This window comes from Bos javanicus, chromosome 26 (genome assembly GCF_032452875.1).
Source record: "Bos javanicus breed banteng chromosome 26, ARS-OSU_banteng_1.0, whole genome shotgun sequence".
Taxonomy (NCBI): domain Eukaryota; kingdom Metazoa; phylum Chordata; class Mammalia; order Artiodactyla; family Bovidae; genus Bos; species Bos javanicus.
Genome location: NC_083893.1, coordinates 27,382,788 through 27,407,848, shown reverse-complemented (window position 1 = coordinate 27,407,848; position 25,061 = coordinate 27,382,788). Strand labels below are relative to the sequence as shown.

General features: G+C 41.7%; 1 protein-coding gene across 5 annotated transcripts in view; it reads left to right on the top strand.

The window, feature by feature from the left end:
- The window catches only part of SORCS1 (sortilin related VPS10 domain containing receptor 1), a 574,694-nt gene that overhangs the window by 203,179 nt on the left and 346,454 nt on the right, over positions 1 to 25,061 (top strand). For all 5 annotated transcript variants that reach the window (XM_061403397.1, XM_061403398.1, XM_061403399.1 and 2 more), the window contains exon 2: positions 17,258 to 17,325. In XM_061403397.1, coding sequence (XP_061259381.1) covers positions 17,258 to 17,325 — 68 coding nt within the window. The remainder of the gene's footprint in view (positions 1 to 17,257; positions 17,326 to 25,061) is intronic.

Here is a 25,061-nt window from a genome sequence, read left to right as displayed (position 1 = left end):
TACCTGAATGATCAAGTCATTTTCCCTACTTTCTTCAATTTACATCTGATTTTGGTAATAAAGAGTTCATGATCTGAGACAGTCAGCTCCCGGACTTGTTTTTGCTGACTGTATAGAGCTTCTCTGTCTTTGGTTGCAAAGAGTATAATCAATCTGATTTTGGTATTGATCATCTGGTGATGTCCATGTATAGAGTCTTCTCTTGTGTTGTTGGAAGAGGGTGTTTGCTATGACCAGTGCGTTCTCTTGGCAAAATTCTATTAGCCTTTGCCCTGCTTCATTCTGTACTCCAAGGCCAAATTTGCTTGTTACACCAAGTATTTCTTGACTTCCTACATTTGCATTCCAGTCTCCTATAATGAAAAGGACATCTTTTTTGGGTGTTAGTTCTAGAAGGTCTTGTAGGTCTTCATAGAACCATTCAACTTAAGCTCCTTCAGGATTACTGGTCAGGGCATAGACTTGGATTATTGTGATACTGAATGATTTGCCTTGGAAACTGACAGAGGTCATTCTCATTTTTGAGACTTCATCCAAATACTGCTTTTCAGACTCTCTTTGTTGAGCATGATGGCTACTCCATTTCTTCTAAGGAATTCTTGCCCACAGTAGTAGGTGAGTAGAAAGAGGCTATGTTCAGTTCAGTTCAGTTGCTCAGTTGTGTCTGACTCTTTGAGACCCCATGAATCACAGCACGCCAGGCCTTCCTGTCAGACACCAACTCCGGAGTTCACTCAAACTCATGTCCAACGAGTTGGTGATGCCATCTAGCCATCTCATCCTCTATCGTCCCCTTCTCCTCCTGCCCCCAATCCCTCCCAGCATCAGAGTCTTTTCCATAGAGTCAACTCTTCCCATGAGGTGGCAAAGTACTGGAGTTTCAGCTTTAGCATCACTCCTTCCAAAGAAATTCCAGGGCTAATCTCCTTCAGAATGGACTGGTTGGATCTCCTTGCAGTCCAAGGGACTCTCAAGAGTCATCTCCAACACCACACTTCAAAAGCATCAATTTTTCAGTGCTCAGCTTTCTTCACAGTCCAACTCTCACATCCATACATGACTACTGGAAAAACCATAGCCTTGACTAGATGGACCTTTGTTGGCAAAGTAATGTCTCTGCTTTTGAATATGCTATCTAGGTTGGTGATAACTTTCCTTCCAAGGAGTAAGTGTCTTTTAATTTCATGGCTGCAATCACCATCTGCAGTGATTTTGGAGCCCCCCAAAAATGAAGTCTGACACTGTTTCCACTGTTTCCCCATCTATTTGCCATGAAGTGATGGGGCCAGATGCCATGATCTTCATTTTCTGAATGTTGAAGTTTAAGCCAACTTTTTCACTCTCCTCTTTCACTTTCATCAAGAGGCTTTTTAGTTCCTCTTCACTTTCTGCCATAAGGGTGGTGTCATCTGCGTATCTGAGGTTATTGATATTTCTCCCGGCAATCTTGATTCCAGCTTGTGCTTCTTCCAGCCCAGCATTTCTCATGATGTACTCTGCATAGAAGGTAAATAAGCTGGGTGACAATATACAGCCTTGACGCACTCCTTTTCCTATTTGGAACCAGTCTGTTGTTCCATGTCCAGTTCTAACTGTTGCTTCCTGACCTGCATACAGGTTTCTCAAGAGGCAGGTCAGGTGGTCTGGTATTCCCATCTCTTTCAGAATTTTCCACAGTTTATTGTGATCCACACAGTCAGAGGCTTTGGTATAGTCAATAAATTGAAGAAAGTAGGGAAAACCACTAGAAAATTCAGGTATGACCTAAATCAAATCTTTTATGATTATACAGTGGAAGTGAGAAATAGATTTAAGGGACTAGATCTGATAGATAGAGTGCCTGATGAACTATGGACAGAGGTTCGTGACATTGTAGAGGAGACAGAGATCAAGACCATCCTCATGGAAAAGAAATGCAAAAAAGCAAAATGGCTGTCTAAGGAGGCCTTACAAATAGCTGTGGAAAGAAGAGACGTGAAAAGCAAAGGAGAAAAGGAAAGATATAAGCATCTGAATGCAGAGTTCCAAAGAATAGCAAGGAGAGATAAGAAAGCCTTCCTTAGTGATCAATGCAAAGAAATAGAGGAAAACAACAGAATGGGAAAGACTAGAGATCTCTTCAAGAAAATTAGAGATACCAAGGGAACATTTCATGCTAAGATGGGCTCGATAAAAGACAGAAATGGTATGGACCTAACAGAAGCAGAAGATATTAAGAAGAGGTGGCAAGAATACAGAAAACTGTACAAAAAAGATCTTCACAACCAAGATAATCACGATGGTGTGATCACTCACCTAGAGCCAGACATCCTGGAATGTGGAGTCAAGTGGGCCTTAGGAAGCATCACTACGAACAAAGCTAGAGGAGGTGATGGAATTCCAGTTGAGCTATTTCAAATCCTGAAAGACGATGCTGTGAAAGTGCTGCACTCAATATGCCAGCAAATTTGGAAAACTCAGCAGTGGCCACAGGACTGGAAAAGGTCAGTTTTCATTCCAATCCCAAAGAAAGGCAATGCCAAAGAATGCTCCAACTACTGCACAATTTGCACTCATCTCACTCGCTAGTAAAGTAATGTTCAAAATTCTCCAAGCCAGGCTTCAGCAATACATGAACTTTGAACTTCCAAATATTCAATCTGGTTTTAGAAAAGGCAGAGGAACCAGAGATCAAATTTCCAATACCCTCTGGATCATGGAAAAAGCAAGAGAGTTCCAGAAAAACATCTATTTATGATTTATTGACTATGCCAAATAAAGAGGCTATGTAGCATGGTATTAATAGTGAAGGACCTGAGCTCTGGTCTCAGTTTATTTGAGTTTAAATATCAACTTTCCTACTTATGTTACTACCTGATATTAGGCAAATTCCTTGAAGTTTCTATAATCTTTTTTCTGAAAAGAGACCATAAAAAGAAAGGAAGATGTATTGGCTTCACAGGATATTTAAAAATGAATATGTAGTATGTTATTCCAAATGCTTAGCAGAGTGACAGATTTTTCTTCTTAAGTACTCAATAAGATAGTAAACTGGTGATAATGGTTCAGTTAGAAAAAGCAATTCTAATTTTGTTGTTTTTCAGTTGCTCAGTCGTATACAACTCTTTGTGACCCCATGGACTGTAGTACACCAGCCTTCTAATTTTATCAATCCTATTTAATAAGAAAAAGGATAAGAACAAAAGTTAAAAATTAACTAAAGTCATAAAAGGAATTAAAATTGGGTCCTTAACCAAAATCAGTCCTTCTCAACTCCTAAGTTTGTGTCTCTACCCTGCCACCTAATCAGACTTTACTTGACTTTGTCCCTGTTGTACAGAGGAAGCTTTGAGAGGCCCATAGGAAATTACTGAAAGTCCTAGCATTCAGACTTTGATTTCAGATCTGAACACTGACATATTTACACATACCCAGGGCTGTCCTTTCTTAGGCAGAAGAAATTCACAGAATGGGAATTGGGCCTATGCAGTGTCCTGGCCAACCTTCGGGTATCTCACAGGTCTGTGCATGAAAGCTAATACTTTTGAATGAAAGGACAGGAAAATCAATAAATCTTTTGATTCAATCATAGACATGTTTTACAACTACTCACCCCTCCCAAAAGAGATACACAGCATTGCGTTATCTGTAGCATTTAATCCTTTAATCAGCTTGGACTTCTAAATGGATCCAAAGTGTTTGAAATGTCTTTCCTAAAATTGGAATTTCATGAAACAGCAGTGCTCTTGTGTTGCAATTACTCAGGTTTTTTCAGCCTACTCTGTTCCAGAGGCTTGCTGCAATAATTGCTCCTGTAACTGGAACATGTTTTCTATGCCTGGAAAAGTCCATCACCGATATCACTACAGTCAGTCAGACCATCAACAAATATTGATGTTCTTTAGGTCAGCAGGAGACTGCTGTGTCTAAGGAGGCATTAACATGATGTTGATTTGAATGTGAGTGTTAAGAGGCAGGTCATGCTTGGCCTTGTAGGTCATATGAAATTTAAACTCTTAAGATCAGTGGGGGGTCATAGAAGTGCTCTAAAGAGTGGGAAAAGATAACTAGATTGCTATTTTCATAGAGATTATAGTGGTAGCAAAACAGAGGGTGGCTTGAAAGGGAAACAAGATGAGGTCCTGGCAGAGATGTCTCAGGCATTGCGTTGGGCTAGACCAGGCTCAAGTGAGATTAGAGGGCAGAGGTTTGTGAAACTTAGTGATTGATTTCAATTTGAGGAGAAAAGAGAGGAATGGCATCAGGGAAGACTCAGAACTCAAGCTTTAGAAATGACAGTGGCACTTGCTAATAAGCCTGGTGACCTTGAAGATTGAGCACTGAATGGGCATTCAGTTCAGTTTGTGTCTGACTCTTTGTAACCCCATGAATCACAGCACACCAGGCCTCCCTGTCCATGACCAACTCCCAGAGTTCACTCAAACTCATGTCCATCGAGTCGGTGATGCCATGCAATCATCTCATCCTCTGTCGTCCTCTTCTCCTCCTGCCCCCAATCCCTCCCAGCATCAGGGTCTTTTCCAATGAGTCAGCTCTTCACATGAGGTGACTAAAGTATTGGAGCTTCAGCTTTAGCATCAGTTCTTCCAATGAACACCCGGGACTGATCTCCTTTAGAATGGACTTGTTGGATCTCCTTGTAGTCCAAGGGACTCTCAAGAGTCTTCTCCAACACCACAGTTCAAAAGCATCAATTCTTCGGTACTCAGTTTTCTCTATAGTCCAACTCTCACATCCATACATGACTACTGGAAAAACCATAGCCTTGGCTAGACGGACCTTTGTTGGCAAAGTAATATCTCTGATTTTGAATATGCTATCTAGGTTGGTTGTAGTAAGCGTCTTTTAATTTCATGGCTGCAATGACCATCTTCAGTGATTTTGGAGCCCCCCAAAATGAAGTCAGTCACTGTTTCCACTGTTTCCCCATCTATTTTCCATGAAGTGATGGGCCCAGATGCCATGATCTTCGTTTTCTGAATGTTGAGCTTTAAGCCAACTTTTTCACTCTCTTCTTTCATTTTCATCAAGAGGGTTTTTAGTTCCTCTTCACTCTCTGCCATAAGGGTGGTGTCATTTTTATATCTGAGGTTATTGATATTTCTCCCGGCAATCTTGATTCCAGCTTGTGCTTCTCCCAGCCCAATGTTTCTCATGATGTACTCTGCATAGAAGTTATATAAGCAGGGTGACAATATACAGCCTTGACGTACTCCTTTTCCTATTTGGAACCAGTCTGTAGTTCCATGTCCAGTTCTAACTGTTGCTTCCTGACCTGCATACAGGTTTCTCAAGAGGCAGGTCAGGTGGTCTGGTATTCCCATCTCTTTCAGAATTTTCCACAGTTTATTGTGATCCACACAGTCAAAGGCTTTGGCATAGTCAGTAAAACAGAAATAGATGTTTTTCTGGAACTCTCTTGCTTTTTCGATGATCCAGTGGATGTTGGCAATTTGATCTCTGGCTCCTCCGCCTTTTCTAAAACCAGCTTGAACATGTGGAAGTTCACGGTTCATGTACTGCTGAAGCCTGGCTTGGAGAATTTTGAGCATTACTTTACTAGCATGTGAGATGAGTGCAGTTGTGCGATAGTTTGGGCATTCTTTGGCATTGCCTTTCTTTGGGATTGGAATGAAAACTGGCATTAGATGTTATTATAATGGGAGCAGACCTCACATGCTTTTAGTGTGCCCGTGGAGGAAACTGAAGCCCAAAGTGGTACCATGGCTTCCTCAGTGTCACATTATGTTATCAGCAGAGATCAGACTCTAGTCTGTGTCTCCTGTTTCATACCCAGAACTACCGAAATGGAGAACTCGATTGAAAAGATTTAATGAGCATCTAGTGTGGAATCTAGTAGGCCTTCCCTGGTGGCTCAGATGCGGAATCTCCCCAAAAGGCGGGAGACACGGGTTCAACCTCTGGGTCAGGAAGATCCCTTGGAGAAGGAAATGGTAACCCACGCCAGTATTCTTGGCCGGAGAATTCCATGGACAGAGTAGCTTGGCGGGCTACAGCCCATGGTGTCACAAAGAGTTGGACATGACTGAAGCACTAACAGTATGGAATTCTACTTAAAGGTGGATTTACAGTGCAGTTAAGGAAGCTTAAGATTCACAGCCTTCATAGGCATGGCTCCTGTGAGTGTTGGCAGTTTGAGGGAGTTGTAGATTGTCGCAGGTGGAGAGGAGAAGTTAGGTTGAAATCAGAAGACATTCCTATTTCCTCATTTTTTGCCAAACTGCCTAAAGGTATCTCAGAATAAAAATATGCAAATCTTTAACGCACTGGTAATTTGTTGTCATCTAATTTGTCATTCTAATAAATATTGATTGATAAATATCATTTTATTAACAATTCTGTATTACTTTTTTTAAAGTGAGGCCCCGTCAAGTTGCATGACTTTCATCCTCAGAAGACCTGGGTCTATGCTTGGTCCTACCAGTTTGTGTTAGCCCTTCCAACTCTCCCAGCTCAGAACTGTCCCAATCCAGTCCTTCCTCCTGGACTTAGGGGCCCCTGCTTCACACCCCAAATTAGCATATGGTTTGTTAAGACTCTTCTTTACTCTCAGAAACTGCTTATTCAAAAACTGGTTCTTCTAAAAGTGTAACCTACTGCATTTGTCAAATGAGGTGGTCAAAATTAGATCTTTCCAGTCCCTTCCTTCCAATTTTGTCCTAAGTTTCTTTTCAAAGAGTGGCAAAATGCTATTTTTTTTTATAACCACCCACTGGCCATCTAGATGCCCTTGTAGAGGATTAGAATTAGAATCTTGTAGAAGCATTTTGATTCCATGTGTAAATGACAAGGAACATATAAAGATCTCTTGACTTCTATAGGATTTTTCCTCCAAAGAAACCTTGATTATTTATTAAGGTATTTGGCTTGGGATTTCAAGATGTTATTTGAATTTCACTTTTAAGTCAGCTTTTTTAAAGCTCTGAATTTCCTTTTAGGCAAATTGTGTCTCACCACACATTAGCACTCAGGTAAGGCAGATAAAAAACCTGCTCATAGAGATGTCAGTGGTTATTGTTTATTTACCGCTCTTCATTTCTGGTCCACTTTAAGACTTTCCCATAGTAAAGGAAAACATTTGAACTTACCTTGTTTGAACTATCTCTCGTGTTCCAGTGTGTTATTCTTGTTGCCTTGGTTAGTTGCAGTGCATATTAAATGAGAAAATTAAAAAAAAAAAAGGAGAGGTTACTTTTTCTTTTCATTTTCATTCTATTAACTTACTAAAATTCATATTCTGATGCTTGGATCACCATAATATGCATATCTGTTAATTAGCTTTCTGTGTGTTGTCTTAACCTTGAAAAGTGATATTAAAAAAAAAAGAAATGAGTTCACCTTTTCAGACCCAGGAATAACTGTATAAAACCAAAGATAGAGAAGTAGAAAGGGAAAGTCTTGCTTTGTTTCTTTCTTTCAAAGCTAAATATAAGGAAACATGAACAGAAGGGCCCCTCATTGTTAACACACTGTTTGCTGTTTAATGGTGCGTTCACCTTGCATGTGGGTTCTCACATAGGAAGAGGCTTAATATTTGGATAGCATCTCTACTTCAGACAGTGATTTGAGAGTTTGCAGATCTATCTTTCTCAGATCAGCACCTCAGAGAAGTTGAAAAGGAATATCTCCATTATTCACATCCCCCCTCTTTCCCTCCTACTCAGACTCAGATTTGTACCCCTTTTACTTCAGTATATGGAAGGTTACTTCTCTTTCATTTTCTGGATTTCCAGAGGGAAGATAGTGCACATTTTTTTTTTATTGTTTTGAAATTCTGAATTAACAGTTCTCTGAATTATGCGTGTTTCTATGCAAAGTACCAGGCAACCTAATTTGAATAGAGCCTGACTCAGGGGAGAATGGTTTGGATATCATCTCCATTCCTTTCTAAGCCCTAAGAGAAGAATGAGGAGAATGTGGTATATAGTTTGTTTCTTTATGAAACAGTGGACTTGCTGACGACATTTCCAGTAGGTTGTTTGTTCTAGAGTTCCAGACCACCCACTTGGCTGCCATCTTCTCTCCACCTATACTCTAGCTTCATTTGCTTTCATGTCTTGAGACTTTGGCTTTAGGTTTCTGTTTCTTTTTACTATTTCTATTTTACTATCATTTTAATATTTTCTACTTCCCTATATAGTGAGATTTTGGCTTGAATATGCATTTCCTCATATTTTGTGCAATCATTTTATCTCAATACTCTTCCAGGATGACATTGATGCTGACATCTGGCTCTTCTTGAAAAAATACATCATTTAATTTAGCATCTCCCTACTTCCTCTGCTATAATGCAGACAATTAAAATGGAGTATCATTTTGGGCAGAGTAATTTAAATAAAGGAAGGAGAGTATAGAATGGCCAACATTATCTACCAGATATGGATCTATGTTTGGAAAATTATCTTATTTTTTATTTTTATTCAAAGAAGAGAAGGAAAAGGAAAGAATCTCAGTCAGTCTGTTTTGGTTTGGCGTTCTAAGATAAATAGATTTTGAAGGGAGTGCTTTTTTTTTTTTTTTCCAAATTGATAGCATCCCCCACTTTGGGAAACAGAAAAGCAAGTTGATGATCAAAGTTTCTGTTTTCAAGATTTTCTTTCAAAAGCAACTTAGGTCTGGTGGGTTTAAGGATCTTGGATTTGTTTGTGAAATATAATGACCTGGCTCTAGGCTTATTACTAACAGGAGAAACCTTGACTTTCTCTAGACAGGGGGCAAGAGATACAAGTTGCCTCCAATGTTATTCGTTGCCAAATCTTATCTGACTCTTTGTGACCCCATGAACTGCAGCATGTTAGGCTTCTCTGTCCCCCACTATCTCCCTGAGTTTGCTCAAACTCATGTCCATTGAGTCAGCCATGCAACCCAACCATCTCATCCTCAGCCGCCCCCTTCTCCTCCTGCCTTCAATGTTTCCCAGCATCAAGGTCTTTTCCAATGAGTTGGTTCTTCCTATCAGGTGGCCAAAGTATTGGATCTTCAGCTTCAGCATCAGTCCTCCAATGAGATTTACAGTTTTTCCTACATGCAAACTACTGAGACAATGGCCCACAGCTCCTAGACCAGCCTTTCATATTAGCCACAAATGACCCCTACTGGGAAACAGACTCAGAGGAAGGACACATAGCAAATTTTACTAAAGATTGTTCCACTTTCCGTGAAACCTTCTGTACTACAATTTGCCCTGTGTCTAGTGTTGACTAGATTATCTGCATGCCCTCTTTGTGTCTACATCTCTGTTGTCTGTCTTGTCTTTTAAGTTCCCCGGGGAGGGATCCAGTGACTGACTCAGACCATTTTAGTGCCCTGTAGAGGATATCATATGAATAAACATTACACTAAATGATGTGCAGGCTTCTATAAAACTAGAAGGTCACTTGGGGATTAAGAACTTTCCAGGGGCAAAAATCTACTAACAGCTTTCTAGCTGGCCCTGCACTCCACATTCATCTCACTCTTTCTATTGGTTTTTCATTTCAAATTATGTTTGTGTGTACTGGATTACTTCCGTCTGATGACTTCAGTGTGTGGTTGTGAGTGTGTGTGGGCATCATACCAACCTTTGAACTTCCCTCTGGGGCTTCTTAATCTAGGTTATTAGCAGTTATTGATTTATTTGCCCTTTGATAGCTCAAATGGAACACAAGTATACATTTACATAAATCTTCTGAAAATGTTGATATTATAAAACAGTCTGTTGAAATTTGCAGTGAGGTGTGTGCACATTCACTGTCAGGAACACCTAATCTGGGAACAGCCAAATTCTATTGTGAGGTCAGTGGAAGGATCAGCTCTTTGACAAAGGATTTCCAGGGTTCAACAATTTTTTAAAAAATTTAAAAATGACAAAAATGCCATTGATCTGAGGTGAGAGTTGCCAGTCCAGGTTCGATGCACGATACTGGATGCTTGGGGCTAGTGCACTGGGACTACCCAGAGGGATGGTATGGGGAGGGAGGAGGGAGGAGGGTTCAGGATGGGGAACACACGTATACCTGTGGTGGATTCATTTTGATATTTGGCAAAACCAATACAATTTGTAAAGTTTAAAAATAAAATAAAATTAAAAAAAAAAAAAGGTAAAACTCATGTTAGTCCATTATAAGGAAAAAATATTCTAGGGATTTTTGGCAGAAGGCAGAACAAGAGAGGAGTTTGTGTTTAGCCCCATGACATCTGATAGGTAACAGGACTTCAGTACTATTGAATCGAAGGTAAAGTGAGGATACTTCAGTGGTTCTGTCTTGCCACTATGATCAATCATATGCATATTAAGCAATATACCATAGGGAGAGGTAAGCACAGTGATTAAGAATCTAATGTGAGTTAAACTTGTCCCCCACTTACTGCTGCTGCTAAATTGCTTCAGTCGTGTCCGACTCTGTGCTACCCCAGAGATGGCAGCCCACCAGGCTCCCCCGTCCCTGGGATTCTCCAGGCAAGAACACTGGAGTGGGTTGCCATTTCCTTCTCCAATGCATGAAAGTGAAAAGTGAAAGGGAAGTCGCTCAGTCATGTCCGACTCTTAGAGACCCCATGGACTGCAGCCTACCAGGCTCCTCCGCCCATGGGATTTTCCAGGCAAGAGTCCTGGAGTGGGGTGCCATTGCCTTCTCCCCCACTTACTAGCTGAGTAATTTAAATTTTTTAGCCTCTGCATGCCTCGCTTTTCTCATCAGAAAAAAGCAAATCATATAATTAGTTGAAATGCCCTTAATGATAGAATTTGTCCGGCACAAAAAGTAGGAAACCAAGAAATGCTAGATGTTATTAATAATAGCAATTGCTTATATTTGCGTAGGACTTTTAACATTTGCAGAGTTTTCCCACTTTCTACTGTTTACTTCCCCTAATTCTACAAGAAAAAAAAAAAAGATAACATTATGTCCTTATTTTTTTCTGATGTTTGTTTAAATAAGAGAAGTCAGTTCAGCATTTAAGGGCTTTATTCAAGGTCAAGCAGTGGCAGATAGGACTGGTTGTAGTGGCCACTCCCCACATTTTCTTTGCTGGCAGAGCCCACCTTGCTTTCTTTGTTTTTATTGCACGTACTCTGTGTGCCTGTGGCTGGATCCTGGTCACAGAAACTGCAGAGATTTTGCTGTTGGGGCTTTGGGGAAAGTGTTTCCTTTATAAGTAAAAACAAAACAAGCACATATACACTGGAGGCTCTTTTTGCTTTACTGGAAGTAACTATGTCTGCACAAGATGCAGAGAAGTGTCAGAGCCTCCTTGCAAACACGAGGGCAGGTAGCACCCAGTGCTGACACTGTCAGAGAGGAAATATGTGTATCACTTGAGTCCTTGATGACATTGTTAGACTAACTTAGTCTGGTAACCCCATGAACCCTGTACCACTTGTTGCATGAGATAATACATCCATATCATTTGAGTCATTTTTAATACTCTGCTTCTCACACCAAAGTTATACTAAGAATATGATGGCTAAACCAAGAATCAAAATCTGGTCTTCTTCTGATTCCTAGGCCTTTGTTCTTTCCAGCAAAGCACACTGCCATCCTGATATTAAGGCCAATCGCAATAGAGCCAAATGTATCTCCCTGTTCTGATATTTATGTGTCCCTGCCCATAATCTCGGAGAAGGCAATGGCAACCCACTCCAGTGTTCTTGCCTGGAGAATCCCAGGGGTGGGGGAGCCAGGTGGGCTGCTATCTATGGGGTCGCACAGAGTTGGACACGACTCGAGCGACAGCAGCAACAGCAGCAGCAGCCCATAATCTAAGCTTGAGCTAAGCCTGGGGACCTGCTCTCTTTCTCTTGCAGTGTGAGCTTTCTCCTCTCTGGGCCCCTGCCCTCATGCTCCCTTCCCTTAGAATATCATCTAGGTAGCCCTTTGACTCCATTAGAATCACATATGTCCTTCTGGATCTAGCCGGAATGCCTCCTTTATAAGATGCTGTTCTTGATGATACTTTTCTTTCTTGCCCTCTAAAAGACATGCACGTTTTTCTCCTGCTGCATATCTTTTCCTTCCTTATTTTTAAACATCTTTGTACAGCTCAGCCTCTCTACTAGACTGTGAGTTTCCAGAAACTGGTACTGAGTCTCATTCCCTCATTGAGTCTTCATAGCACACATTTTTTATCCCTGCTTCTTAAGAAGGCATAATAAATGTTTATTGAATTAAATATGTAGAATTTTACAGCTGAAAGTTCTTTCTTCTGAACAAAGCTCCCATTTTCTGGAAATTATAGAAAGTTCTTATCCTTGGATTCATGATCCCCGTAGAATTCAGGAGATCAGGGGAATCATTAATGGTATATTCATTGTTTTATGCTCATAGCTTTTATTAGATCAGATTCGTAAAGAATTCATGGCTCCTTAAAAGAATGAGAACCTCTGTTTAAGTTGGAAAGTTGAATAAAGGCTTTCTGAGCCAAACACACACTCCAGAGCATGCATGTTTTAGGAAAACCAGTGTTGTGAGTTTTCTTGCTTTCCCTAAAATTGGAGTACAAGGAAAACAACCAAAAACAAAACAACTTTCTGGCTGTTGAATATTCCTCTTACTTTTTATCCCACTGTGCTATCCCTGTGAAAGATTATTCCACATCTCTTTGGGACCCTGATTATCCTGTCTCCATATTCACTTCCATACACATCTTTAAAAACATCCAACCTATTGTCTCTGGCAGGGTGGTGCAGGGAGCAGAAAGGGGTCATGTGCGACTGAGTGATGAGGGGACAGCAGGGCCTACATGAGGCCAGTTAAGGAAGAACGCAGGTAACCAGCTTCAGCCCCTGAACCAGCCTGCTGACATCACCCGTGTGGTTTTGCCAGTGCTCATTCAGAAGTGAATGAAGCCTCCTTCAGGAGAGCAGGGTTATAAGCTCTGACAAGCCTGAGTTCTTATGGAGTCTCCTTGTGCTGTACAGAGGCAGAACCCTGAATCACTAATGACTGAGAACATTACACAAGAAAATGTCTTGTTTTATAGACTAGGACCCCTGTTACCCTCTTCATTATTCAGGATTTGGAACTATAGACCCTCAGGAATGAAAAGACTTTAGGATCCTGTATTCAAAGTGCTCGCTATCAAGAAGCCCATGGCACAGTTTTGTTTCTCTTATGATTAGATTCTACCTCCACAGTTGGACACAGAGCAAGGAAAAAAAAAAAAAGATTAAAAAGCATTCATAACTGAAAAATGAAAAAATGAGGAGACATGTCCTACTTAGAAATTCTAAGATTTCCCAGGGATGAGGGAGAGATGAGGTGAAGGTCAGTGGCCAGGCCAGGTGTCCTAGAGGGACTCAGATCTCCCTAAGTGTCCACTGGTTCTCCCAGCAAGCAGCATGCTGTCACTTCAGTCATGTGTGACTCCTGTGACGCCGTGGACTATAGCCCACCAGACTCCTCTGTTCATGGGATTCTCCAGGTAAAAATACTGAGGTGGGTTGCCATACCCTTCTCCAGGGCATATTCCTGACCCAGGGATCGAACCTGGGTCTCCTGCATTGGCAGGCAGGTTCTTTACCATGAGCTCCAACTGGGAAGCCTAAGAGCTACCCTAAATTCATAGTTTAAGAAGAATAGAAAGCTTACTAAACTCCTTCAGGAAAGCTTCTTAGTCCACTGCTGCTACCCGCTGCGTTGCTACTCATAAGCAAAATAATTAGGAGAGGCCACGCAAGAGAGTTCCGGAAAGATCTATTTCTGCTTTATTGACTATGCCAAAGCCTTTGACTGTGTGGATCACAATAAACTGTGGAAAATTCTGAAAGAGATGGGAATACCAGACCACCTGACCTGCCTCTTGAGAAATCTGTATACAGGTCAGGAAGCAACAGTTAGAACTGGACATGGAACAACAGACTGGTTCCAAATAGGAAAAGGAGTATGTCAAGGCTGTATATTGTCACCCTGCTTGTTTAACTTTAGAGTACATCATGAGATGTACTGGGCTGTACATGGGCTGGAAGAAGCACAAGCTGGAATCAATATTGCCGGGAGAAATATCAATAACCTCAGATACGCAGATGACACCACCCTTATGGCAGAAAGCGAAGAAGAACTGAAGAGCCTCTTGATGAAAGTGAAGAAGGATAGTGAAAAAGTTGGCTTAAAGCTCAACATTCAGAAAACTAAGATCATGGCATCTGGTCTCATCACTTCATGGCAAATAGATGGGGAAACAGTGGAAACAGTGACTGACTTTATTTTTGGGGGCTCCAAAATTACTGCAGATGGTGACTGCAGCCATGAAATTAAAAGACACTTACTCCTTAGAAAGTTATGACCAACCTAGACAGCATATTAAAAAGCAGAGACATTACTTTGCCAACAAAGGTCCGTCTAGTCAAGGCTATGGTTTTTCCAGTGGTCATGTATGGATGTGAGAGTTGGACTGTGAAGAAAGCTGAGTGCCAAAGAATTGATGCTTTTGAACTGTGGTGTTGGAGAAGACTCTTGAGAGTCCCCTGGACTGCAAGGAGATCCAACCAGTCCATCCTAAAGGAGATCAGTCCTGGGTGTTCTTTGGAAGGAATGATGTTGAAGCTGAAACTCCAGTACTTTGGCCACCTCATGTGAATAGCTGATGCATTGGAAAAGACCCTGATGCTGGGAAAGATTGAAGGCAAGAGGAGAAGGGGACGACAGAGGATGAGATGATTGGATGGCATCACTGACTCAGTGGACATGGGTTTGGGTTTTTCCCTAACAAACTTTTTGGTCAAACCCAATATTTATCAAATCAGCCTTGATCACATTGACTGGAATTTATACTTAAATGCTATATACTTGAACTTGGAATTAAATCTATACATTAAAAGTATTTACCAAATGAATAAAAGTAAATGACCATTTATATGTATTTTTAAGTACATATGTTTTACTTGATTAATAGGTTCCAGTGTTTTTTGTTTTATTTGAAAAATACACAGAAATGATAGACAATAAAACTAGAATAGATGGACAATTGGGTTAACCTCTTTTACTCATCTAATGGTGGTAGTTTTGGCTGTGGCCCTTTAACAGATGCTAATTCTATAAAACAGTATTGATAATTAACCATAACAGAAAAACAAACAATAACAAATCAGCCTTATATAGTGACATATCATCATTCAGGAGTAAGGTGGTGAATAATCCATGTAGATAGAAAAGGGGAAAAACAGAGGGGAAAAGAAACTTCAAATAATCGATTGAAGCATAACTAAAGGTTAGCAGTTCTCCCTTCTTTCTTGCTTTCATTCTGAAAACGAAAGATTAGATTGATTCAAGCAGATATGCTTTGAAATGCCATAAAGAACGCCTCATCTGGTGCAGTATTGACAAGCTGCCTGAGTGTATCACTGGCATTTTCATTTTACTAGCCCAGCAAGAAGAATCAGGGAGTGGATTTTTACCTCCCTGCCCACCTGCCTGTGAATTGCTTAAACAACTTCTGCGTGTGCGTGTGAGCGGCTCCACACTGTTACATGCTGGGTTAAAAAGGTTCCTTCTCTGGGGCTCCAGTGGCTTCCCTCATCAGATGGATGGGAAATGCAGTTTGTGGCCGGCTGAACTTCATTATTTAGTTTACTGCCGTCTTGTATCAAGAGAGCAACTACCGAGAAACGCTTTATGCCCACACCCCTGTTTTCTTGGTGGGGAATTTGTAGGCCTGTTCTGCAAAATCATACCGAGGTAGAGCAACGACATCTCTGTGTCTTCAAACAAACAGCCACCCCGCTGTCGCTGATCAGCGTTCCTGGGATGGCGGTGATTGAAATTTAGCACTTAGAGCAACTTAATTGGCACACGGATCTGTTAAGCATATGCCCCCACCGCAGGCCTGCCATCTGACATGCCCATAGGGCACCCAGCGCCTCGCACATGCTCACATTTTGCTAAGAAAGTCAGTTTTGAACAGATCCTTGAAGGAAGTCTGTGCAGTGGTTAAAGAGAGGGGTGGCCTTAGAGCTCAGGTCCTCAGATTTGTGCCTGTTTTGGGGTGACCGTGGTCCTTCATCCCCTTGAAGTTGGAACAAACCTAAGGCATGGAGTTCCAGTTCGCTTGCTGTGAAAGAAGTGATCAGAATCCTCTCACTGGTGCCTGTGTCTTCAGTAAAGCAAGCCTTGTGCTAGCAGAGTAGAACCATGAAGGATTCAGCAGCTCCTTGGTAGCTTGCTGGCTTGGAATTCAAGGTTAGACCGTTCTGTGCTCACTGTGGCTACAACTGATCCCTTGGCCTTCAGAGGAAATCCAAAAATCAATGTCAACATTTTTATGCTAAGTTGGAAACAACAGGACTGGGCCGAATGTTCTAGGTTATGACTATCAAGAGAGAAATACGAACCTCAACAGAAAACAAGGCAGAGCTATTAGGCTCTTCTCATTATGTAAGGAGAGCAAATAAGGGCTGAGACCATCCATGGTTAGAAACACGCTGCTCTGTTGAATCTTCCCCAGTGTCGTGGCACTCCTACGCTTCACTTAACCAGGCGGAGCTAGGTCGGGGCTGCTGGCAACAAAGGCAGCCGCTTTCTGATGCTGCCATGATGGGCGTGAGTTCTGGTGCGTCCCAGACCACCAGGCCTTATCTGTATTTGTGTTCTTTTCTGGTGTCAGGCAAAATTCTGGGCTCCTAGTAAATGCTTAAGAGGTGTTGAATTCTGAAAGAATGAACTAAATTGTTTGGGTTCCTCTGAATGAGGTTGAAGAAAAGCAACAAGTTAAAATTATAGGAAGATTTGCCGAGAAGCAAATAAAGCTTAAGTTTCAGTGTTAATTACACAGGCCCTTTCCCAGGATGTGCAGATTGGAACTCATGACTTTGTGTTTTGTTTCTTATAAAGAGATACCTAAATTCTGTAAGCTCTAGGACCCAGGGTCCAGTTTTAGCTGTTTAAGGGAAGGCACTGACAACTGAAGTGAAAGTTGCTCAGTTGTGTCCAACTCTTTGCAACCCCATGGACTATGCAGTCCATGGAATTCTCTAGGCCAGAATACTGGAGTGGGTAGCCTTTCCCGTCTCCAGGGGATCGTCCCATCCCAGGGATTGAACCGAGGTCTCCTGCATTGCAGGCGGATTCTTTACCAGCTGAGCCACAAGGAAAGCCCAGGCACTGGTAAACCCTTCCCCAATCAGTGTAAGTGGATGCTGCAACAATTCATTCAATTATGTTAAGCACCCGTTAAAGGAATTCTAAGTCCTCCCTTGGGCCATTTCAGTTCTATGAAATTGTAATTGTTTGAAACTAACCGTGATGTCTTTTTTTGCCTTCAGGTGATTCTCATTTTGACAAAGCTGTTTGACTATAACCTGGGGAGCATCACTGAGAGCTCGCTTTGGAGGTAAGGAAATTGAGCTAACAGTTACAGTCTTATTTCAACATGATGCCCTCCGCCAGGCGGCTCCCTCCTCACCCCTGTTTCCTAGTGAGAAGGTTTCTGGTTATGTGTACCCTTTCTTCTCTGTCTGCTCTTTGTTTTCCTAACCATGGGTAGGGTTTTTGTTGTTGTTTTTACCAGAAGGGCCAGATCCTTTCTTTGTATAGACCTCTTCTTTTGGTCAGAAGTCTTTTTGCTAAGGTGTTCATTAGGTTGTCTTTATGGATGTTGGTTCCCATAGTTCTCACCAATCGTGAGCTTATTGGGGTGGAAATGAAAGAATAAGGATGTCTTTGCAGAGGGGATCAGTATAACTCAAGGCCTGAAGAACCCAGGCAGGCTCCCAGGGCAACACTTTCACAGCTGCTTTTCTGTGGTTCTGCAGCACAGAGGTGTGCACACACACATGCATGCGTGGGATTCACACTACTGGGCCATATATATATATATATATATATATATATATATATATATATATATATAAAGTGTATAGTGAGTGATTTTTCAAATGGATGAACAAATGCTTTAAGAGGGTAGACTAACTCATTGGATTTGGCACAAAAGCAAGTCCTCGGATACCCAGACAGTTATTCTGTCCTCCTTTATTCTTGAAAACTATACATTCTCTTGTTTCATTTTGTTTCTTAAAAAAATCTGCTTGATTTATCTCATTCCTCTTTGGCTCTTCTCCAGTAGCCTGGGTCATGTGCTCAAACCCGAACTAGTCCCTGAAGTCTCAGAGAGAGCCTTCTCTGATTGGCCAGGTCTGGATCACATGATGATCCCTGAGCCTGAAAGGATGGAGACAGACTTCAGAGATGATATTCATACATAGACACATGCACTCTTTTACATACATGCAGACACACAAAGGCAGGAGTGGTCTGGACAGACCAAAGTTAGTAGTGACCACATAAGATCAGTGGGAGGTTCCATTAACTCAGTTCTCAAGACCAGGAGAGACTGGCTGCTGGCTCTGAGTCTCAATGCTGAGGTCTAGGGAGAAAGACTCCAGTCACCCTATTTGACAGCTGTTCCCCCTGCTCCCAGTACACTCGACAGTGGCTGGGGAGGGAAAGCTGATTTTCATGGTAGCAGTTTGGTTGTAGGGCCTTCCTCTGTTGGGGAATGTGGTGGTCATACAAGAGGTGGCTCATGGATTGAATAGACACCACAAAAGAATGTACCAGACCCCACAAGAAGATTGTTCATTAAATTTCATTTTCACTTGATGTCTATTTTTTATTAGACTTGACACCATGTATAAGAAGCTCCAAATAAGTTGTCCTATGCTCTGGGAGAGCCCTACTATACTAAAGAAAAGGCTAGATTCTGTTATTTTATTTGTTGTCAGGCATTTCAATTAGTGAGCTCTTTTCCCAATGAAGAGGCCAATTATGCAGAGTTTCTGTCCCAAGGAAATTTATGTAACTGAATTCAAGTGTAGGAGGTTTGGTAGGAGCCTCTAAAAGTACAGTTCTTTAATACATTAAGGGCCTGACTCCTGCTGTATTGTTTAAATTCAGTACCTGTTTGTCAGCATCTCTGAGTAAGCTTATGCTTCCTTGATCAATTTCTCTAATGTATGTGCATAAATGAAAATAAAAGCCAGCTTTTACTCTGTGGTGCATCTGCCATCTAAAGTGTTGTTGGTGTATTAGAAAATTAAAAGAAGTGCAATTCTGTTTCCGTGGGATGGAGGCAGAGCAGCCGTAACTCTCACTCTGAATAGTCCTAGGAAGGGCACTCTGGAGGGATATGAGGAACAGCTTGTCCTGGACTGCAGAAGCACACGTCCAGCACGCATCTCTCTCTCTGTTGGGGCACTATTACTGATGCCCCAGTCTAGGAGGACTATTCTTTTCTGATCTTAAGGAATCAGGTTAGTGAAATAAAAATGATATCTCATTCTAGCGGTATCAGACCTCCCTTCTGAGGGAGCAAACTCTGTGGGCTTTAGCTTGGGAAAGTGTGGCAAGAGTGACCTGCTTACTTTTCCATCTTAGAACCAATTTCACTGGAGAATATACACATATATGTACACAAACACACACACATTCATAAAAACACACATATACATACATACACATATACACACATGCATGAAAAAGTAAAGTGTTAGTCGCACAGTTGTGTCTGACTCTTTGCAGGCTCCTTTGACCATGGAATTCTCCTGGCAGGAACACTGAAGTGTGTTGCCATGCCCCCCTCCAGGGGATTGTTCCGACCCAGGAATTAAACTCGGGTCTCCTGCATTGCAGGCAGATTCTTTACCATCTGAGCCTCCTAGGAAACCTATATGCATATGTGTGAAAGTAGATCAGTCATCTCCGCCTGTTTGCAACTCCATGGACTATACAGTCCATGGCATTCTCCAGGCCAAAATACTGGAGTGGGTAGCCTTTCCCTTCTCCAGGGGATCTTTCCAACCCAGGAATCGAACCCAGGTCTCCCGCTTTGCAGGCGGATTCCTTACCAGCTGAGCCACCAGGGCAGCCCCATATATATGTATATGTACCTATAATATGTATGTGTATATATGCATATATATTTGCTTTTCTAACATACCCAAAGTAATCATTTGCCTCATATGCCATGTTCTACATGTCTTATCATGTTCTGCATGTTTTGTTATGTTCTACATGTCATATGTGGCAAATTATTACTGTGGGTGTTCTATTCTATTGCAACTGCTCATTTTAATACTTTATAGGAGACCACATGCTTGAGTTAAAATATAATTTAGAAAAGAGGAAAGGAGAAAGAAAAATTGTTTATAAAACTTCCTAGTTGCATTTCAGGGCTGCATTTTTTGAATGGCTTATGGTACCCATATTCGGTCTTTAGGGAGCCTTTTCTGGGTGTTAACTTAGGACAGGGACAGGCCTGGATGGGTCAAGAATGGGGACCAGGAAATGAGGTCCTCAGGGCCCTGTGTCTTCTAATTCAGTCCTACTGAAGGAGACTAGACTGCTCGGCGTTGGCTCATTTTCTCCTGCACAAGCTTGTACTTTCTTCTCAGAAAACCTGCCTATGCCTACAGTTGGGGGTTTACTAGGGGCACAGACCCTATTTTAGAAATTCTCATGGCACTCACGGCACTGGATTCAGGACATAGCACATAGATAATGCTCAATAAATATCTGGTTTTGGACAGGCTAGGAAGTACTACAATTTTATCTCTACTGCATGGTCACGAACATACAACTCTGTTTCTCACTCATTTATTCAACACAGATGAATTGATTAACTCCTCTAGGCCTTGTATTGTTCTTGTCTGGGAAAGGGAGGGTGAGTAAATACACAGATCCACAGCATATAGGCTTTGCCTTCTAGGACTTCGTTGTTTAGAGAGGCTAAGCTCTATGGACAGTTAAAATGAGAGAGAACTGTACTTGTCTGTAATCTGCCTTGTGTAATTACATTGAATAAGGTCCTTACACAGCACCCGGAGCTGCCAGATCCCAGAATGTGTTTAATCTAATGTAAATAGACAAACTGTCATACAAATATTAAGTGTTGGCATAAAGATATGAGATAAGTGTTGCTTCTTTACTGTGCTCATGCTTGTATTTTCTCTTTGCAACTAGACTTTATGTCCTTAAACCCAACACCTTTCTGGTTTCATGGTAACGGCAGTGATACTTTGCTAATGAAAATAATGACAACAATAATAAAAGTTAACTTTGATCAGGCTCTAAGTTCAGTGCTTGACATGCATTATTGCATCCTCCTAGTTCATTTTTACAGTATGCCAAGGTCACACAATTTGTACATAATAGCCCACACGCTTACAGGCACATTAGTTAATAAACTTCATTCATTTCACTGCTTATTGATCATCTAGAGTCCTGTCTGCCTTCGGGTAGATCTTGCTGTACCTAAACAAACAACATTTTAATCATACATACATATATGATTATTATCTATCTGTTTATCTTAAAATCAGAGTTTTCAAAGCATTATAACATTTTGAACAGCATTTTCCCTATTCCAGAAAAATACTGGGCAACAGGGAAATGGTTTCTTGTCCAGCAAACAGATACATGGACTTTCTGATTGAGCCTGTATTCTTTATGACTTTTACCAGCTGCGTAGTCCCAAAAGGGCAAGTGGCAGATGCCTCCAGGGTGTTAGGGTAGGAAAGAAGCCAGAAAAACAGCTGACCTTGCACTGGTGTTCTAGGGTTTTCAACCTTGCTAATCAACAAACCTAGGCTGATGGAGCAAGATGCCACTCTTCCAAATTAATGAGGTTCGGCTCCCAGTTGGTCTTGTCATTGATTACACCTTAATCCTGGAGCCAGTTGTTGATTTTGTTTTGTTTTGTGTGGTCCTTCACTCCAGGAGTCAAACTGAGAGGCAAAGGGGATGATCTGCCCCAGAACAATTAATTACACCTCAGGATCTTCTTCACTTTCCAGAGGATTAAGCTGTGAGACTTGGTAGAGCTGGTGGTTTTACCATATTGAAGCAAGATAAGCTTAAAGGTTGAGATAAATAAAATGTCAAAATCTAGATACAGTATCTCTTGAGAAGAAATGTATTAATCCCTGTGCCAGGGTAATCAGCACTCTGCTGAGAGGCTTAGCTGGTGAGAAAGCCTCAGGCAGTTGCGAAGGGCCTAAAGGTGTACTCTCTTAAAGGGACGCACAGCCTACCAAGGGCCTGTTGTAGAGCTTGCCCGGCCTGACTGATGCTCAAATTCACTGCTGTCCTATTTTCCGATCCGCATGAAACATAAGCTTATGAAAAGATCTCCACCATTATGGACGACTCAAGCAGCAGTTCCTGCTTTTGTGGAACGAAGTTTAAGTGGGGAAATGGATCAGGCCATTTGATTCAGCACTGGGAGCCAGCCCTGTTTCCTTGTCACCTGAGTTGCTTTGTTTCATGTTGGGTGTTACAGCGACTGTCAAGAGAAGCGTCCCCATCACATCTTTGTGGAGAGAATGCTGCAGAGGGCTTTGAGGCAGCTTCTGTGTGGGGTTGGCTGCAGCTAGTACTTCCTGGAGAACTCCAGGGATTCAGGCTGACAGAAGCTGACCTGAAGATGCTAACTTTCGGCCAACCCTGTGGATAATTCCCACTAGCTGGAAGTCTCTTCCTTCCCACTCCTCCTCCAGGGGAAAAGCAGAGAGTGACATGAATAGGCTGTTAGACTCAGCTTGGAAGGATGTTTTGCCACACAATTCAGCTTTCAGTCAGTTACAGATACAAAGATTTAGAACAGGGATATGTGGGTGTGCTAAGTCAGATCAGACTCTTTGTGGACTGTAGCCCACCAGGCTCCTCTGTCCATGGATTTTCCAGGCAAGAATACTGAAGTGGATTGCCATTTCCTTCTCTAGGAGATCTTCCCAACCTAGGGATTGAACCTGTGTCTCTTGAGGCTCCTGCATTGGCAGGTGGATTCTTTAGCACTGAGCTACCTGGGAAGCCCCTGGCCAATGCAAGTGCTGCCAATGGCAACCTACTCCAGGACTCCATGGACAGAGGAGCCTGGTGGGCTGCAATCCATGGGATCACAGAGAGTTGGACATGACTGAGAGTGCGGGCGTGCGCAAATGCGCAAGCGCGCGCACACACACACACACGCCCTATACATCCTGAAAAAGAAAAATCGAATAAAGCTAGAGTGTGAAATTTCTTTGTAAGAGGGCTCTTCATGTCACACAAGTCCAGTGATGTTAATCATCCCTGTGTTGCAAGTGTTTAGTGCCTGCCTAATGGCCCCCAGGAGAGAGTCAGGCTCCCCAGCCGGATCAGGAGGTGCCTTGGAGTCTGGACTCCTTTGACTTAATAACTCCTATTCCCACCCAACGTATTTGTGTCATAGAGAGCTACTTGTAGTTCCTGGGCTTACAAATTCAGTTTTTAATCTTATTGTTTTTAAGAAATCAAAAGGAATGTGTGCTCATTATAATGAACCATACAGTTAGAGGCAGAAGAATTGTTAGTCTTTTCCTTCCCACACAGATTCAGCTTCCCTGAGGTCAGTGATGCTAAGCATTTTGGGTGATTCTGTCCGCCTCATTGTGACCAGACTCAAAAATACCAGGAGATATATACACATATCAAGACCACTTTTTTTGTTTGTTTGAGCAAATAGGAGTAACTATTCACAGGACTCTGACAACCTGTTATTTTCACTTACCAGTGAGTCATGAGTGTCCGTCCAGATGAATACATTAAGAAAAATGGGTCAGGTTTATAAGCATCAATTAGTACGGATGTTGTATACTGAATTTAACTACTGCATGCTTAATTAACTTATGTAGTGCTTCTTTTGAGCCAAGAAGTGTTCTCAGTGCTTTTTTACCTTCATAAAAACCCTTTAAAGTGAAAATTACTAGTATCCCAGGTTTACAGATGGGAGAACTGAGGCTTAGAAAAATTAAGTACTGGGCCCAGTGGTCATGCAGTTGGTGAGTGTGAGCTGGATCCTGGGTGTGCTCTCTTAAGTCCAAGCTACGCTGCTTCTCTATGCCTTTTTATTTGATTTTTATTCTAATTTCTACAATATTACTATTCTATATGTGTGTGTTAGCCCCTCAGTTGTGTCCAACTCTTTGTGACCCCATGAACTGTAGCTCACCAGGCTCCTCTATTCATGGATTCTCCAGGCAAGAATATTGGAGTGAGCAGCCAATCCCTTCTCCAGGGGATCTTCCCTACCCAGGGATCAAACCCAGGTCTCCTACATTGCAAGCAGATTCTTTACCATCGGAGCCATCAGGGAAGCCCTATTTATTACATATAGTGCTTCAATCAGCATGTTTGTAAACATGTTCTTACATTCTGGTAATTTTATCTCTGTAAATTACTCTAGAGTCCTAAAGGTTGTATTGCTGTATCAAAACCTAATGCATTTATAGTGTTAACAGATACCTGAGATTACTTTCCAAGATGGTTGGGATAATTCATATACCCACAGGCAACAAGAGACTGTACATTTCCCTATAATGTCACCAGAACTGGCTATTTTTTATACTTAAAATTTTGCTGTCTGTTTAGTGAAAATGATGTCTTGATTGCAGTATTTAAAGGGATTTTCTGTGACTACCAGTGACACTGAGTATCTTTTCATATGTGTATTGGTCTGTGACACTCTTGAACCCCTGTCTCCATCTCTCCTCTCTTTCTAAGCAAAGGTAATTGCTTCTTCCTCAATAATCCTGAATGTATTATATAAATGGTTATCAGGTGTATATTTATTTGGTTTGTTTTAATAAACATCTACTAGCCTGGTGGGCTGCCGTCTATGGGGTTGCACAGAGCCGGACACGACCGAAGAGACTTAGCAGCAGCAGCAGCAGCAGCCCCCTTTTTTATGCCAGGCACTGTGCTAGGTAGACACTAGGAGTAACAGATTGCTTGTTCCCTACAGAAATTCAAAACTAGTGAACGGCAGACACTCACTGGGTGATCATAGAAGTGTGACAAATGCAGTGCCAAAGTTATGCACACGTTATTGTCCATGCTCATTTATTTCCACACTAGCCTGGAAACTCAGAGACTGTGACTGTCTCTTACTTATTTTTGTTCACTTGGCACCTGAAATATAACTTCACATGTATTAAGTTATCTTTTTTATTTTTATTTTTTTTGCTTAGAAATAGTATGTTGAGTATTGGTTCAGGGTCTTCTCTGAAAGTCAGATCTGTGCTGTGTACTTATTTAATCCTAAATTTTTAAACT